At 32.8% G+C, this 17,651-nt stretch overlaps 4 protein-coding genes across 4 annotated transcripts; all 4 read left to right on the top strand.

The window, feature by feature from the left end:
* On the top strand, window positions 794-3,795 carry LOC109326302. Its single transcript, XM_019559001.1, has 5 exons — window positions 794-1,289; window positions 2,909-3,052; window positions 3,122-3,254; window positions 3,332-3,514; window positions 3,684-3,795. The coding sequence occupies exons 1-5, from the start codon at window positions 794-796 to the stop codon at window positions 3,793-3,795; spliced, it is 1,068 nt and encodes a 355-aa protein (XP_019414546.1).
* Window positions 8,039-10,262, top strand: LOC109326092 (probable pectinesterase/pectinesterase inhibitor 12). The gene is made up of 2 exons (XM_019558752.1): window positions 8,039-9,059; window positions 9,544-10,262. Exons 1-2 carry the CDS (start codon window positions 8,111-8,113, stop codon window positions 10,239-10,241), a joined length of 1,647 nt encoding a protein of 548 aa, XP_019414297.1. The 5' UTR covers window positions 8,039-8,110; the 3' UTR covers window positions 10,242-10,262.
* Window positions 12,640-13,455, top strand: LOC109326303. The gene has a single exon (XM_019559002.1). The coding sequence runs from the start codon at window positions 12,640-12,642 to the stop codon at window positions 13,453-13,455; it is 816 nt and encodes a 271-aa protein (XP_019414547.1).
* LOC109326255 (putative pectinesterase/pectinesterase inhibitor 45) lies at window positions 14,645-17,163 on the top strand. The gene is made up of 3 exons (XM_019558963.1): window positions 14,645-15,667; window positions 16,031-16,191; window positions 16,413-17,163. Exons 1-3 carry the CDS (start codon window positions 14,775-14,777, stop codon window positions 17,102-17,104), a joined length of 1,746 nt encoding a protein of 581 aa, XP_019414508.1. The 5' UTR covers window positions 14,645-14,774; the 3' UTR covers window positions 17,105-17,163.

Below are 17,651 nucleotides of genomic sequence, written 5' to 3' on the forward strand. Positions count from 1 at the left end.
GCGGTAAGAAAGGTTTTCTTGGGATGCGGTTTTGGGAAATGTCAAACCAAGGGTGACAAAGTTCTTTGGGTTCCAAGAAAGGAGCGTCCGGGTCTTGTAATTGGAAGCGTGTATGTAACGTACATCGTGTTCTATAGTGAAGAAGGAAAATCTTCCAGATCAGAGGGGATGACTAGATGTAGTTTTGCAGTGGACAACAAAACGAACCAGGATAAAATCTTTGCGCAATCTTTTCTATCTTTTTCTCTTTTACATTTCAAGATGTTTTAATTCAAGTTTGAAGCTAATATTTTGTATGCTTATACCTTGCTATGTCTTTGTCAATCTTGCATAAAACTATCTATTGTATATTTGCCTGTGTGTTGGTTAATAATTGTGCAAGTTGCTGATCTGATCATTCTGTTTCTGTTTTGATTTAATCAATTAAGTCCACTAGTTAATCGATTAACTGCCCATTTTTCAGCAAGTGTGTAAAAACCAAAAAGTGTAACTTAAGCTCTGGCACACCTATTCAATCCCATCTCTAGGTGTATTTTGCCACTGATACCTAACAAGTGGTATCAGAGCTAGTACGCCGTGCTAGCTCAACCGCATCTGCGTGATCCTAAGGGAATTTAATTTGGTTCCACCAACCCCTTTGGCGGTGATGGCACATCCATTAACCGCCCTCCCGTATTCAGTGGCGATGGTTATGCCTATTGGAAGGTTCGCATGAGAATCTATATCGAGGCAATAGACACAGACATTTGGGATTCCGTTGTCAATGGTCCATACATTCCACTTCATATGGTGGATGGCGAGTCCAAAGAAAATCCAAATGAAGACCATCTTTGGATTTCAAGAGGTGAATGAGGTTGTGCTGAATGGGTATCAAGAGATTGGGGCAAATGCATGTGAGGCTCAAAGAACAATCTATAGAGAATCCAAGAAGAAGGATTGCAAATCCTTGTTCCTAATTCATCAATATGTTGATGATGCAACTTTCGAAAGAATAGTTGGTGCCAAGACGACAAAGGAAGCTTGGGAGAGCTTGGAAAAGAGTTATGAAGGGGATGCAAAGATCAAGAAGGTGAAGCTCCAAACTATGAGAAGAAAGTATGAACTTCTCCAAATGGAGGAGAATGAAACAGTCTCTAATTCCTTTACCAAGATTCATTCTCTAACAAATCAAATGAAATATTATGGAGAAGAGGTAAAAGATCAAGAAGTGATTGAGAAGATACTTAGGACCCTAACTCCTAAGTATGATAATATTGTTGTGGCAATAGTGGAGTCTATAGATCTTGAATGTTAGAAGATAGGAGAACTGCAAAGCTCTCTTAAAGCTCATGAACAAAGGCTGAAAGAGAGATATGCAGAAAAGGGTGATGATTAAGCATTGCAAGCTCAATATGCCAAGAAATATGTTGGGTAGTGGAATAAGAACAAAAGGAGCAAAGACAAATAACAGAATGTGATGCAAACCTCTAGGGGATGATTTGCATTTTGGTCGATCGTTCTTGCCTGAAACTTAATTTGACTCGTGGAATAACACTTTTATATGAATGTCCATATTTTGTGTATGATTATAAGTGAAACGTGTTTGAGTCGAACTGGTGTTTATTTTTTGTTTATGAATTTTTATGTGTTTGTGTTGGATAAAATAAAGTGAAAAAGGAATGAAGGGTGAGGCGCCACAAGTATGGAATACTTGATAAGCCAAGTGATGTCCGCCACAAGCTAGGAAACTTGATAAGAACTATAATGGTGGCCACGACCAACCTTGCTGTTTTAGGAGAATCCTCTCAACTAAACAACTCAAATTTTAATCCAAAATTCAACTTAATTCATTCATGCTGAAAAGGAATATATGAATAGGAATTCTAAAATTGACTAAGTCCTAATTTGAATTTTGAAATCCTAATTAAACATGTAATTAATTGGTCTTTAGTGGAAGTTTAATGGCATATTTGTCTTGCCATGGATTTGGCCGAATTTCCATGAGTATTAAGCCATGTGCTTATTTTTTTGTGCCTTTGCTTGGTTGAGTTTGAATGTGGGGGGATTCCACAAGGAAAAAGCTTGAAAAGGAAGGTTCATAAATGTTTGGATCTTCATGTTTTTGGCCATGAGTTGGAATTCAAATTTAAGTAGGCTGATTGTTTCTTGATACTTGCCAATCTAAATTGAAATGATGGGGATTTATCCAAGGATTCACACGCCTATGTTGAACGAGAGGCTTTGAATAAGATTTGATGACTTGCCTTTCTTGAATGAGCCTTGAATGTTTTAAATGAGACTTGATTGTTTTCCATAAGTTTGTCTTCTTTTGAATTTACATGCCCCGTATGCTTTTTAATCAAACAATGGAGGTATTTACTCCTTTAATTCCCTTCCAATCCGAATTGATCCATAAGGCAATATTTTTGAATTTCCCTCTCCTTGAATCTTCACGCCAATCCCAATAAGAAATGTATCTATGAGCATTCATTATCTTAAAGCATCTTGATCCCAATAAGGTAAGAGTTTGAAATGGTCATCCATTCAAATCCTTCATTTATTTCTAGGCTGATTGGATGATAGAAACATGCCTTATTTGACCTTCCTCCACACCAATTAGGCTTGGCTTTCCACTGCTAGCTCTTTACTCAATTACTATGATGTTTTCACGTTCCCCTCCTAGTACCTAATTCCTTGGCCACTATTGGATCATGTTACAAGGAAATAAAATACATTTCCAACCCTCATATTATATGATTTTAAATAAAATACTTAACAATAATTTAAAATGCTCCTAAAACTACCCATGAGAACTAATCTCAATTATTCATGCAATAAAATAAAAATAACTATGCTAATAATTCTTTTGCAAGAACGTGGCCCCTAAGGGGTTCTCCTAGTCGGATGATTTGTCTTTCAAAAATCATAGGTTGCCCATTTGGTTTACATCAGAATGAGAAGTGGAGGAATTGTCAAGGTTTGATGTATGAACAAGGTTCATCATCTCAGAGATCAGTCAATTCAAATGCACATGAGAGTGATAAAAGGAAATGTTCAAATAAGAACTCAACAAGTATAAGGAAGTTTGACAAGAACAAGGTGTGATGCTACAAGTGCAGAAACTATGGTCACTATGTAGCAGAATGCAAGCTCAACAAGCTGATAGCCAAGAAAGAGGAAGAAGCTGAATTGGTACAAGGTGGAGAGTCTGATGATGGTGATCATTACTTGTTGATGGCTACTGTTAGAAATAGTGAAGAAAATGTGGATTTATGGTACCTGGATACAGAATGTTCTAACCATATGATAGCGAAAAAGATTGGTTTACATCCCTTTATGAAACAACCAATAGCAAGGTCAAATTTGTTGATCATAATGTTGTCTCAATTGAAGGAATTAGCAAGATGATGATTCAGAGAAAAGATGGAAAGAGTGCATATATCTCCAATGTCTTATATGTCCCTAAGATGAACAACAATATGCTCAGTCTTGGACAACTGCTAGAAAAAGGGTTATACCATGGAAATGAAGGATGGTATGTTGAATGCGTTTGACAAGAACAAACACAACATCTTGAAAGCTCCACTCTCAACCAATAAAACCTTCAAAATTGGCATACAAGTTGGTGAGTAGAAGTGCTTTCAATCAACAATTGAGAGAAAAACATGGCTATGACATCAAAAATATGGACATTTAAACTTTAGGAGTTTAGATTTGCTAAGCAAAGATGGCATGGTGACTGGAATACCACAAACTAGGAACTTCTTTGTATCACATGTTGCTACAAAATCAGTGAAGGCACTGAAGGTATTGTAGGAAAATTCCATTGGAGGAAATAAGTACTTTGTGACTTTCATTGATGATCATACTAGAAAAGTATGGATCTATCTAATGAAGAAGAAAAGTGAAGTGCTAGATATTTTAAAGAGGTTCAAGGCCCATGCAGAAAAAAAGTAATTACCAAGCTGAATTGAGATCAGATGGAGGAGAAGAGTATATGTAAGTTGAATTTCATGAATTCTGTAATAAAGAAGGAATTACTCATGAAATTACAGTACCCTACACACCACATCATAATGGAACAATAGAGAGGGCAAACATAACCATACTGAATATGGCTAGGTGCATGATAAAAACTAAGGGTTTGTCCAAGATGTTTTGGGGTGAGACTATCTCCATTGCAGTGCACATACTCAATATATTCCCCACCAAAAGATTGGATGAGAAAACCCCTGAAGTATGCATGGCAATGAGCACGGGCGGGCACGGGTAGTAGCTACCCGCCCGTTTTGAAATATGAGATCATCACTTATACGTACTCGTACCCGTACGAGTACCCGTGTGCGAGTTTTTTGTACATATTTTTAGATACCCGTATATACAACTAGTACCTGTGTGTTTCCTACATTACGAATGAATATCTAACTTCATACTTCTATTATGATTCACATGAGATGAAAATTAATTATTTTTGTGCTTTTTGATTGAACATTTGGCAAAAATGCTAAATCTATTGAAATTTTCTATTTGTGTGATTTGTTGTTCTCATTTCCTTAATAAAAAATATATATTTTTATTTGTAGACATGTGTGTTTCTACACATGTAATGATATTTGTAAGGTGTTTTACAGCCAAATTCAATAAAATATGTAAATAAGATAAAAATGTAAACAAAGTAAAAGGAAAAGATGTGCATAGTGTAATAAAAGTTAGGGTATTGTACTTTTTATTTTAATTAAAGATAATATAGTAATCGCATAAATAATGGTACCCGCGGGCACGGGTATCACAATACTCATACCCGCCCATATATACTATATACATTTATAAAAACTCATTTGTAAAACCTATAGGTACCCGTTTGTGACCCGTACCCACGTGTGAGTTTTTTTTTTTCTCATTTTGTTGTTTAGTATTAACCAACAAATTCCATTGTTTGCCTAATTTATTTTATTTTGTCATTAAGGATGCATAATAAATTATTAAATCATAGAGAACTAGAAAAGACTAAAGGTTTATTTTTTTTGGGTTCATCCCCCCTATTCTCATTTTTCTTCTTCATGTAAATGGATAATATACAATATTGTGTTTTGTAGCTACATAAATAACCTTTTTTTGTTGTTTGTTAGTAAAAAGGAATCCCTCTTCATGTGAGCTTTTGGCATATCGGTGGACAAAGTAGTGTACTACTTGAGTATTCTGACTTGTGATTTCACGAGACATATTAAGACAATCGTGGATCATGTTTTTATACTAACTACTAATCAACCATATATAGTTTCAACATGCAATTTTATATCTTAAAGTTAGAATTATCAATTAATTAACACTATGATGAAGAGAAATGAAAGGAAGAAGTAAATCTAACTTTTTTAATGGGTAAAGTTAGTGTTTCAAATTGTGGTTGCTAACATTCCATTGCAGTTAATTTATTTGTGCTTATTATGATGTGAATTTTTATTAAAAATATTTTTAAATTTAATATGGTTATAACCACATCATTGTCATGCAGTCTTATATAATATTTACGATAATGATAATCACAATAACCACAAAACTATGCTAACAGATAATACAATCTATGATTTAAAATACTCCATAAACATTTTCTATAAAGCCTCTTCACGGGCCTGCCATATCTTATTTTCACATACAAAGATGATATTTTTAAATTATCTTATTGGAGTTATTTGCATTTTCTGCCATCAATTCACCCAAAAAAGTTATGCTAGATTTTGTTGTTTACTCATGATTTGCCTCTTACTTTCTTTGGCCCACATAAAAAATGTAGTAAGTAGGCTATAAAGTTTTGGAAAATGCTTATTGGCTAGGGAAATTTGGGGATTCAACAAAGGTTTTTATTTTATTTTTTGCATATTTCAATTCCTTAACAAGTTAACAAGTTGGACATGAGTTAATAAAAAAGATCTTTAAATATTTGGTTGTTTTGTCAAATATCAGTTCCAACATGACATGTTAAGTTGGTCTGATTTATTTGTAAAAGTATATAGATGTTAGTTGAACGGAAAACTTATTTAAATTCTTTACATTATATAAAGAATATTATGTGTGACATTAAAGTTAAATATTATACAACAAAATTGTTATATTTTTTATAAACCAAATATAGTATGAAAATATATAATAAATAATTATGTTTGTATTATGAGTTCTTAATTAGATATATATGATATATAATAATAATAATAATAATAAATAGAATATTTTCATAGGTCAAATAGAATGGTAATTTTTGTAATTTTTCACCACCCTTGGTAATGAACTAATCACTTTCGAGCTGTTTGACTGTCCTTCTTAACAAGTGTCGCTCTCAAGAATCAAATCCTTAACATTTCGGTTATTCAGAGAATCTAGCAGAGTCTTACACCTTTAAATTAACACTTTGTTGATTCTTCAAATAATGAGTTAAAAAGATGATAAAGAGTTTAAAAAGAAAAGAAAATACACGATTATATTAAAAAAGTTAAGTATAATTAACTAATACATTAAAGAAGTAATAGATTGAATCTTTATTTTCTGTTTTTAGTTCTTTATTACCTGCCAACCTAGGTTGATCCATCTATCAGGGAATTGCTGATAGGATACAAGATTATGAGTTCAAATTTTACTATTCGTGTGATGATTTTATTGGTAAAGAATTTAATACGTATATACTAATAGTGTAAGTATTTTGCTAGCAAATCATCTATCATTCATATTTTAATTATCATCGACCATCAAACAAAAGTAATACAAATTAAGAGTTAATGATATGCTAATAATATAAAAAAAACTTTACACTAACTATACATAAATTTTAAATTCATTTGTAAATACTTATAAAACCACCATATTTAATTTTATGAATCTTATATTCCAACTCACCTAAAGTTTTAGTTATAAAATAATTGTCCTCTACCTATAAATGGTGAAGGAAAACGCATACCAATTTAATAAATCTCGAATTTTATTTACTTAATTGAATAGATTTCTCTAAAAGTTTAAACCAATTTAGAACTATTAAAAGAACATTACACTTCTTCTCACAATCTCACCCTTACCTTAAAGATAAACAAAATAGGTGCCCCATCCTAAAATCAAGACATTAATTATATATTAATTTCCTTGCCCCACAACATGTCTCAATTGCCCACAAGCTGAATTTGAAGTTTCCAACGTTAAAATAGTTAGTGCAATTGTCCCTCTCAAGGGCGAAAAGTGTTGAAACACTAAACATTGCTATACCATTGTCCTGTTATAACTTCTACCTATAATATACATATATTTTATTAAATGAGCTATAATGTATAGTTTATCAAGATCAACCCGTGTTGCTTTTAGATTCTAATCAATGTCACATCATCACAAACGACAAGTATCTTTATTCAAGGTACTCAAATAAAAATATTACCACAACTTCTTATATTAAAAATTGTCAATTTTCTTTAGTATTACCATTTGGACAATAAAATGGGACATCAATGAGAAACACTTAGCTTTTAAGTAAAAATGTAGATTTTACTTTCCTTTTACTCTCTTTGATGTCCATAGCATATATGTACATAAAACAACATTAATTTTCTTGAAAGGGAGAAAAAAATAATAAAAAATATAAATTGTGGAATACAATCTTCTTTAAATTAGAAAATGTTAATTTTCCATCTCCAAAGTTATGTTGTTAAGAAAAGTTTAATAATTATTCACTATCAAACGTATTTATATAATCAATCTATCATTAATTATTTATTATCTCTATTATTTCTATAAGAGTCAATATTTGTTAAGAAATGAATAGATGATAAATCAAACATAAAAACTTTTAGAAAATTTATATATTAAACTTCAGAAAAATAAAAGGAACATTTTTGAAGTAATATTGTTTCTCAAATACTACTCATTTAAAAAGATTTTGATTTAATGATGTAAGATCTCACTTAATATTCAAATATATAAAAACTAAAATTCACAAAGAGTTATATTTGTTGATAGAATAATCATATATGCTTGATGATATTAGTATAGTAAGTTGAGATGTGCTTTTGTTATACCAAAACAAATACTACACAACTCTAGTTCTCAAGCTTTTGTTACTTTCATAGGTTCTTATTTCATTTCTCATGAACAAACTTTCATGGCTTCCACATCTCATAAACTCTTCTTCTTTCTACTTACAATATTCTTCTCACATACTTTTGCTGCAAACTCATCCAATGCTACAACAACATTTCATGCTAACCTTTCATCATTAAGATCCATTTGCAAAACCACACCATACCCAGAAATTTGTTTCAACTCATTAAAACTCTCCATCTCAATAAACATAAGTCCAAACATCATCACTTACCTTCTCAAAACCCTCCAAGTAGCAATATCTGAAGCCACAAAGCTAACAAATCTGTTACAAAATGCTGGTGTAAACTCAAACATCATAGAGAAACAAAAAGGAACAGTCCAAGATTGCAATGAACTTCACCAATCCACTTTAACTTCATTGAAAAAATCATTGTCATGGATTCAAAGTAAGGACTCAAAGAACATGGTTAATGCAAGAGCATATCTTAGTGCAGCAGTTACCAACAAGAACACATGTTTAGAAGGTTTAGATTCTGCTTCTGGTACAATGAAACCAGTTTTAGTGAATTCTTTGATCAACACATACAAGCATGTAAGTAACTCTCTTTCAATGCTCTCTAAGTCAAGGGTTAAGGGTCCTAAAGGGTTGAAAAAGAGTCCTTTGATGAGTAGTACTAATACCCCATCATGGTTTTCAAGAAAAGATCTTAGCTTTGTGATTGGTGGTGGTGGAGATGGTGAAGATTATGTTCCAAATGATGTGATTGTTGTAGCTTCTGATGGAAGTGGAAACTTTAGTAGTATTAATGATGCTATAAACTTTGCTCCAAATAACAGCTATGATAGAACAGTGGTGTATGTTAAAGAAGGGATTTATGAAGAAAATGTTGAAATACCAATTTATAAGACTAACATTGTTCTTCTTGGTGATGGAAGTGATGTCACAATCATAACTGGTAACAGAAGTGTTGTTGATGGATGGACCACTTTCAGATCTGCAACTTTAGGTAAACTTTCTGTACCCTTTTAAGCTTTTGGTTGCAGTGTTATAGTTAAGTTACAACTTTGCAAAAAATAAAAGGGATAGCTTGTGTTTTAGATTCATAATGTCAACTATCAAATCAAATTATCTATGCTAGTATTAATTAATATAGTGTTTAGAATTGTAACTTCATGTTTTTAAGTTATGGTAGTAGTTGTTCTATGTGTGATCGTGGATATCGCAGTCATTGTGATACGGATCGTGGTAGTTAGAGTGCTACTTTTTGTATTCGATGTAGCCTGATGTCGAGCTTATGCAACCATATTATCTTTTTGTGTTGGTCCTCTTTTTTCGTGATTTGATATCACACTGCAATTATAATGTTGTCTCAGTCGTAGCATTATAAAAGATTACCAACCTTAGTTCTAATCTGTAGAATTAAGAAACATAAGAAAAATAGCAAATTTATGGTACCCTTTATGCTTATCTCTCATTTTATTTTTTGATAGCTGTTTGTGGTGAGGGATTTCTAGCACGTGATATAGCATTTGAGAACAGTGCAGGAGCAGAGAAGCATCAAGCATCAGCATTAAGAGTAAATGCAGATTTAACTGCATTTTACAGATGTGCCATTTATGGTTACCAAGACACTCTTTATGTTCACTCTTTTAGACAATTCTATAGAGAATGTGACATTTATGGTACCATAGATTTCATATTTGGTAATGCAGCTGTTGTATTTCAAGCATGTAACATTATATCCAAATTGCCAATGTCAGGCCAATTCACTGTAATCACAGCACAATCAAGAGATTCACCGGACGAAGACACCGGAATCTCCATCCAGAACTGCTCAATTCTCGCGACCACCGATCTTTACTCGAACTCTAGCAGCTTCAAGAGCTATCTGGGTAGGCCATGGAGGGTATATTCTAGAGTTGTATACCTTGAAACATACATTGATGACTTTATTGACCAAATGGGTTGGACAAAATGGTCTAATAAAAATGATGAAGGAGGCTTAGATACATTATATTATGGAGAGTATATGAATTATGGACCTGGTTCTAAGACAGAAAATCGTGTAGCATGGAATGGATATCATGTAATGGATTACAATGATGCTTATAATTTCACTGTTTCAGAGTTTATTAGTGCTGATGATTGGCTTCAATCTACTTCTTTCCCTTATGATGATGGGATTTGATCAAGAATTATATAAATTAGTTTGTTTTGTGACATTTCTTACTAATGTGACTTTTCTTTGTGGCCTAAGGTCCTAAAGTGATTATTTATTGTAAAATGAAGGGTTGATTGGTAATTATAACATACATTCATGTCGTAAAGTTATTAACTAACGGAAAGGGTTGATTGAGTCATTTTTGGGATTACAAGGGTCGAGTCATTTAACTATGAAGTTTTATGTTAGAGTTGGGTTTTAAAAATAATTCTCAATAGAGTTTTAGAAAATTTTCGAAAACTTTAATGTTTTGTACAATTATAAATATTTATAGTCGATGAGATCATAATTATGATCCCAGCATAATTTCTATAACCCTAAACCATTGACATATCAACATTTGTAGCAAATTTAAAACCTTGTGCCAAATGGGTGATGAGCATGCACTCTCAAATCCTTTTGCATATTTATTTATTTATTTATTGTAAAAGAGCAAACCCTCAATTTAAGTAATGAAGTGAAGAGATGCACTTATATCAAAAAGTTTAAGAATTAAATTAAATGTATTGAAGGGCTTTATTTAGAAATTTTAAAATATACATGTGGATTGGGTCAACTTATCAAGGCCATAACACACAAAAATATGATACATTTTCCAACAAGTTCAAATTTTAAATATAAATATGATATAAATGAGGGGAAATGATAGTACCAAGGGTATTTCAGGAAATCCCCTTCAACAACAACAAAAGTAAATTCTTATTTTGATCTATAGGAATTTTTGCTTATACTAATTTGATTCCCGAAAATTTAAAAATCCAAAATTTGCCAAAATATATATTAAATTAGTTATTTTTAACATTTTTATCACCCTGAACATAAATTATTTTGTAATATTTAATTATTAGTTTTTTTTTCCAGTAATCAAATTGATACCGGTAAAAACAATTAAGAAACAAGATATATATTCATTCTAACAACAATGCTCTAGTTTTTCCAAATTCGAGCAAGCTCCTTCAATAGTACAATTTTTTTTTAAAAAAAAAACCTTTTATAAGTAGTTTTGGATGTGAGTTTTTCATGCCAGCTGGCAACATCTTGGACCTATAAGGAAAGAGGAATATCTTATCGGAATTGTTCCTTTTCCTTTTAGGGTTGATGTTATTTTTTACAAAAGTAGACTTTCACCTAAAATCTATTTAAAGAATAACCATTATTGTGAGTTTATGAACCAAAAATAGTTGATGTAAGGTCATTTTTTTAACTCATATTCGGTATTAGATCCGAAAATAAATCGACCATAAATATTGATCAGGTTGGCCTTTAAACTTGAACTTGGCCCTAGACTTAATTAAATATAATGCATACTCATTTTAGATAAAGTATTCTTAATATTATCTTTCATTATGAATATATAATTTGACATATAAAATGGTATGTGTATATATGATGATTTTTTTTAGAATTATTGATATTTTTGATCAAAAATATATCATTACTCTATGCACATTTGAATAGAAACACATACAAACATGATGAGTAAGTGACTATGGGTTGGGTCGAGCTAGGTTATGCTAATTCTCTACCCAACCCTAGATATTATCTGGGTACCCGACCTTAGACTCAATGAGACCTAACTTTATTCAGACATGATCACAATCAGGTCATGTCGGGTAAACAGATAGCATTGAATCCTGCTCACCCCTAATGTAAATTACTGTTAAAGAATAACTTTTATCACCTTCACATGCACAAGAAACTTAGCATGTAAGGTAGAAGGATACGGTCCATACATATATAATTAAAGTAAAATTAAATTTAAGGTGATAGGATGGTATGGATAGACTGTATTTTTAGATTTTGATGGTAAAATGTGAGATTAAAAAATGTGATAATATAAACTAAAATAAATCAAACTTGAACATGTTGTTTTTGCTTCATCGTCTTTTGTTTTATAAGTTTTTTATTCATAAACTAAGCTTGTTACTAAAAAAAACTTAGTTTATAAAGCGAACGAAAACTATCAACCAAGAATAAACAAAAACAATCACAATAAACATTATCTGTTAATTGTAATTCAGTTTGTAATAGAATTGGGAAGTTTCTAGTTATGGAAAGTCCAGTTAGTTTAGTTAGTTAGTAGTTTTACTAATTTTTGAAAGTAGTTGGAATACATTGATGTATATATAGTTTGTAATGCTTGTTAATGAATATACATTGATTACACTTTTCCAGAATCAAATCCAATTACTTCTCTTCCTCTCTTGCACGAATTCTTCTTCTCTTCTTTACTTTCTTTCTCTGTTTTGCTCTCTGCAACATTGTTGCAGTGTATGCATTATTTTCCTTTCTTTCATTCTTCTATAACAGTGGTATCTAGAGCCTTGTCTAGTTGATCCTTGGATCTGTGGCAAGAGGGTTGAAGATGGCAACCAATAGTGGCTTCACCATGACATTACCTATTCTAGATGGAAAGAACTATGAACGATGGAGTGTTCAAATGAGAGTTCTGTTTGGGTATCAAGAAGTGCTTGAGACTGTGCAACAAGGGTACCAACTCAGTGAAGGTGATGCAAAAATGGATGAAGCAACACTCAGAGAATGCAAGAAGAAGGATTGCAAAGCTTTGTTCATAATCCACCAATGTGTGGATGGAGCAAACTTTGAGAAGATTGCCAATGCCAAAACAGCAAAGGAGGCTTGGGACAATCTTGAAAGGAGTTATGCTGGAGCTGAGAAAGTGAAGAAGGTCAAATTGCAGACCTTGAGAAGGGAGTATGAGCTTCTGCAAATGAAGGAAGGGGATTCCATAGCAGAATATTTCACCAAGGTTAGATCTTTGTCTAATTTGATGAAGGGGTGTGGTGAAGTAATGAAGGATCAATTGGTGGTTGAGAAGGTGTTGAGAACACTGACCTCCAAGTTTGATCATGTTGTGGTTGCTATAGAGGAATCAAAAGACCTTGAAGCATTCAAGGTTGAAGAGTTGCAGAGCACACTAGAGGCACATGAGCAGAGAATAAAGGAGAGGGACCAAGAAAGAAATCCTAACCAGGCCCTTCAAGCACAATTCAACAGAAGGATCCCTGGGCAAGGAAACTTTCACAAAAAATCCAGAGGAAATTGGAAGAATGATAAAAGAAGAAGTGAAGTCCCTGCACAGAAGCAACCTCAGCAGGATCCATACTTTCCTTGTGAAGTCGTCTATGAATGTCACAAAGTACTTGTTCTCCCCCAGTGATTCTTCCTCAAATGGTCCACACACATCTGAGTAAACCAGTGACAAAGGCCTAGAGGATCTAGTAGGTATGTGTGCACCAAAACTGTTTCTTGTCTGCTTACTTGTGAGACACTCATCACATAATTCACCAGGGATAGTGATAGAAGGCAGACCTGAAACAATACCAACTCTGCTCAGAAATTCAAGCCCTTTGAAGTTTAGATGACAATACCAACGTCTATTTTTTATTGGGTTTGTTTTCACTTATTTTTTGTTTTTTAAGCTTTTTTATAAACTAAGTTTCTCTCGCCAATGATTAGTTTATGAAAAAAAAAACTCAAATAAGGAAAAAGAAGCAAAAAGAAACTTCTTCAAGTTTGATAAGTTGATTTAATTTTTCATGAAAATTTATGATGATAATCTAAAAACACAATCTCAAATACATGCAAGTGAAAACATTAGAAATATAAAGATATTAAGTTGTTAATTCATAAGTATTAACATCTTTATCTATAGAGGTGTCCCTAATCCACACTACTACTCATCTAATATCGTTGGACACCTCATAACCAATTTAAAATTATTTTTTCATAAACTTCAATACACCAAATGATTTACAAGAAAATACATAAAAGTTGAGATTTTGAATACTCCATTACATTCAACTAAATTTAATACGTTTTTTTATTTCATCAAGCACAAAGTGCCACATCAACACCCAAGAAAAAAATATAAAATTTCCATCACTAAATTTAATGCATTTTTGGTCCAAACGCAAGGGAAATGTAATGTACCCAACATAGTATTATGAGGTCAAATCATTTTTATGGTAATTATAAGTGAAATCGATTGTTGGTCAAAAATGTTTTTTTTATCAAAGCCTAACAACTTTCATTTTTGGAAAAAGAAATAGAGAAATAATTGGAATGAGAAATCGTGGACACTCCTTTACACTCCTTTAAAAATAATAAAATTGATAAAAAATTAATATTTATGTCATATAGCTTCTTTCTAATGGTATTGGTGCATTTTTTAAGGGGACAAAAAATTTGACAAGAAAAAAGGTTGTAAATAAAAAGCAAAACATGTAATTGATCTTTGTAAAGTTTAACTAAATTTTAAAATAGAAATACCTAAAATGTCTCTCATCCATGCCTACTTACTCTCCTATCAAATAAGCAATGTTAAAATTACAAATGAATCAAACAATGAAGATGAATGAGAAAGGACTAAAATTAAACACTTCTTGAATATCTTGTAAATTTTCTCTTTCACCATTCTTATTGCCTTGGCTTTTGGAATCTAAGGCAGAGACTTCTCTGCCTTAGATAATTTTCTTAATGGCATTTCAAGATTTTGCAATCTTATCTGAAAGGAGAAGAAATGAGAGGAAAGAAAAAGTGAGAAAAAGGATTATTCTTGGTGTAGTTTCATCCATTCTCATTGTATGTGTTATAGGTGCTGCAACATTTGTTCTTGTCAACAAAACTAGCTCTGAACACAATGCCAACAAAAGACCTCCAACTTCTGCCGATACGAAACTCGAAAATTATTTAAAGATAGTAAAAACAGTATGTAGTTCAGTTGATTACAAGACTAAATGTGAAGGTCCCCTTGTTGAGGAAGTCGAAAAGGATCCGAAATTGGCGCAGCCGAAGGAACTTCTCAAGGAATCCATCAAACTTGCTCAGCAAGAAATTAACAAGGCCTTTAACAAAACAACTTCTATGAAGTTTGAATCAGAAATGGAAAAGGGAGCATATGAAGATTGCAAGCAGCTTATAGATGATGCTAGGGAAGAGTTAGGATTCTCCATATCTGAAATTAGCAAAAATGATTTGAAGAAGCTTTCAACAAGAACTCCTGAATTGAACAATTGGCTTAGTGCAGTCATATCATACCACCAAACATGCATCGATGGATTCTCCGATGGCGAACTAAAGACACGACTTAAACAACTTTTCCAAGATCCACAAGAATTTGTTAGCAATTCCCTTTCCATTGTGTCTGACTTGTCTTCTTTCCTTTCTGCGTTCCAACCCGATGCGACTCGTCACTTGCTATCGGAGAAAAGTGATGGATTGCCTCCTTGGATTAACGGCGAGGATAGAAGGATGTTGAAGGCAGCAGATGACAAGCCCACACCTAATGTCACTGTGGCAAAAGATGGCTCTGGAAACTTCAAAACCATATCTGAGGCATTAACAGCTATGCCACAAACATATACAGGACGGTATGTTTCTCTTAACCCTCTATATTAGTCACATATTTCTTTGATATTTTCTATTTTTTTGTATTATCTTTGTTAGGATTGGATTGGTACATGGTGCATAGTTACCAAAATCTCAACAATTACGTGAACATTGTACCTTTTCCCATGTATTAATTCACAACACACTTCATACTTTAAGAAAAAGTTTTGTAACTATTATTTGGAAAAAGTAAAAAAAAAAAATAGTGAATTTGTACACATTTTGCAAGGCATAGAGTATTACAAAGCTCTATCATTTGGTTTATATCTTAAGTCCATAGATATCATATTTGTCTAGTATTTTAGGCTTATTCATTGCATATTTTCTGCAATTTGAAAATACAGCTATGTGGTTTATGTGAAAGAAGGAATATATGAGGAGACAGTGACAGTGACAAAGAAAATGGTAAATCTAACCATTTATGGTGATGGATCACCAAAGAGTATCATCACTGGCAACAAAAATTTTGTAGATGGAGTCAGGACTTTCCAAACTGCAGCATTTGGTAAGTATATTCCCACATCACTTTTCCCTACACCTCAATTTGCCATACTTTATAACCGTTGTTTAAAAACACGTTTGATATATTCAAGTGTGAAGTCTCACATTGGATATACGGGAAAGAGTGAAAGAGTTTATAAGTAGGAAAGGTCCATGGAACTAATGTCTTACTTAAGGTTTTGGTTGAAGACGTGGTGTCTCAGTTGTGGCTCTGTTTTCTTGCAGTGGTTCTTGGAGATGGGTTCTTGGGAAAGTCGATGGGATTCAGGAACACTGCTGGAGCAGAAAAGCATCAAGCAGTGGCTGCTAGAGTACAAGCTGATCGTGCAGTGTTTGTGAATTGTCGTTTTGAGGGATATCAAGACACTTTATATGCCCAAACGCATAGACAATTCTACCGTAGTTGTGTCATTGCAGGCACAATAGATTTCATCTTTGGTGATGCAGCTGCTATCTTCCAAAACTGCATCATCCAAGTTAGGAAACCAATGGAGAATCAACAGAACATTGTCACTGCTCAAGGTAGATACCAACATCAAGAAACAACTGGTTTTGTTCTGCAAAAATGCGAGATTAAAGCCGATGAGAAACTAGTTCCAGAGAAAGATAAAATCAAAAGCTACCTTGGTAGACCATGGAAGGAGTACTCAAGAACCATCATCATGGAATCAGAAATTGGTGACATAATTCACCCAGATGGATGGTTACCTTGGGAAGGAGACTTTGCACTCAAGACATTGTATTATGGTGAGTTCAACAATACAGGACCTGGTGCCAAAACAAATGGTAGGGTCAATTGGGTTGGTCACAAAGTTATTAACAAGGAAGAAGCTGCCAAGTTTGCAGCAGGGCCTTTCTTGAATGGAACATGGATCAATGGTAAAGGTGTACCTGCTCAAATGGGTTTGTATAATTGATTAATGGCATATTATTCTACATTTTTGTTCATCAATATAGGATGTCGATCCTCTGTCCCAAACTCTGTCCTCGAATCCTATCTCGATTCAATTAACTTAAAAAAAAATCTGTTTATTTATGTGTCAATTATTAATTGGTGGAGACAATGAATTGGGACAGGCTTTGAGATAGATAATCTCTGTTAAATTGATAAAGTTATGAATATTTAATTTTTTTAACTGACGTGTCATGATAAGATTAGTCTGGGACAGAGTTTGAGACAGGGTTTGGGACAACATATCCTTGTCCTATGAGTACCTTGCTCAGTGTTATTAATGCTCCTCATTTTGAGAAATTGTTGTCTTAAAAAATAATATGCTAACTTGGAAAAGGAAAAAAAAATCTTGTGTGGTTGAAAATACATAAGAATTTATCTTGTAGAAACCAAGAACAAAAAAAAAAAGTAAATGATGAAGAACAACAATAAGCAAAATTCACTATTATGTATAATAAGATTAAGCCCCCACTTGTTTTTAACTCTCACTTAGATTTCTATCCAACAATTAG

Source organism: Lupinus angustifolius, chromosome LG14 (assembly GCF_001865875.1).
Source record: "Lupinus angustifolius cultivar Tanjil chromosome LG14, LupAngTanjil_v1.0, whole genome shotgun sequence".
NCBI lineage: Eukaryota > Viridiplantae > Streptophyta > Magnoliopsida > Fabales > Fabaceae > Lupinus > Lupinus angustifolius.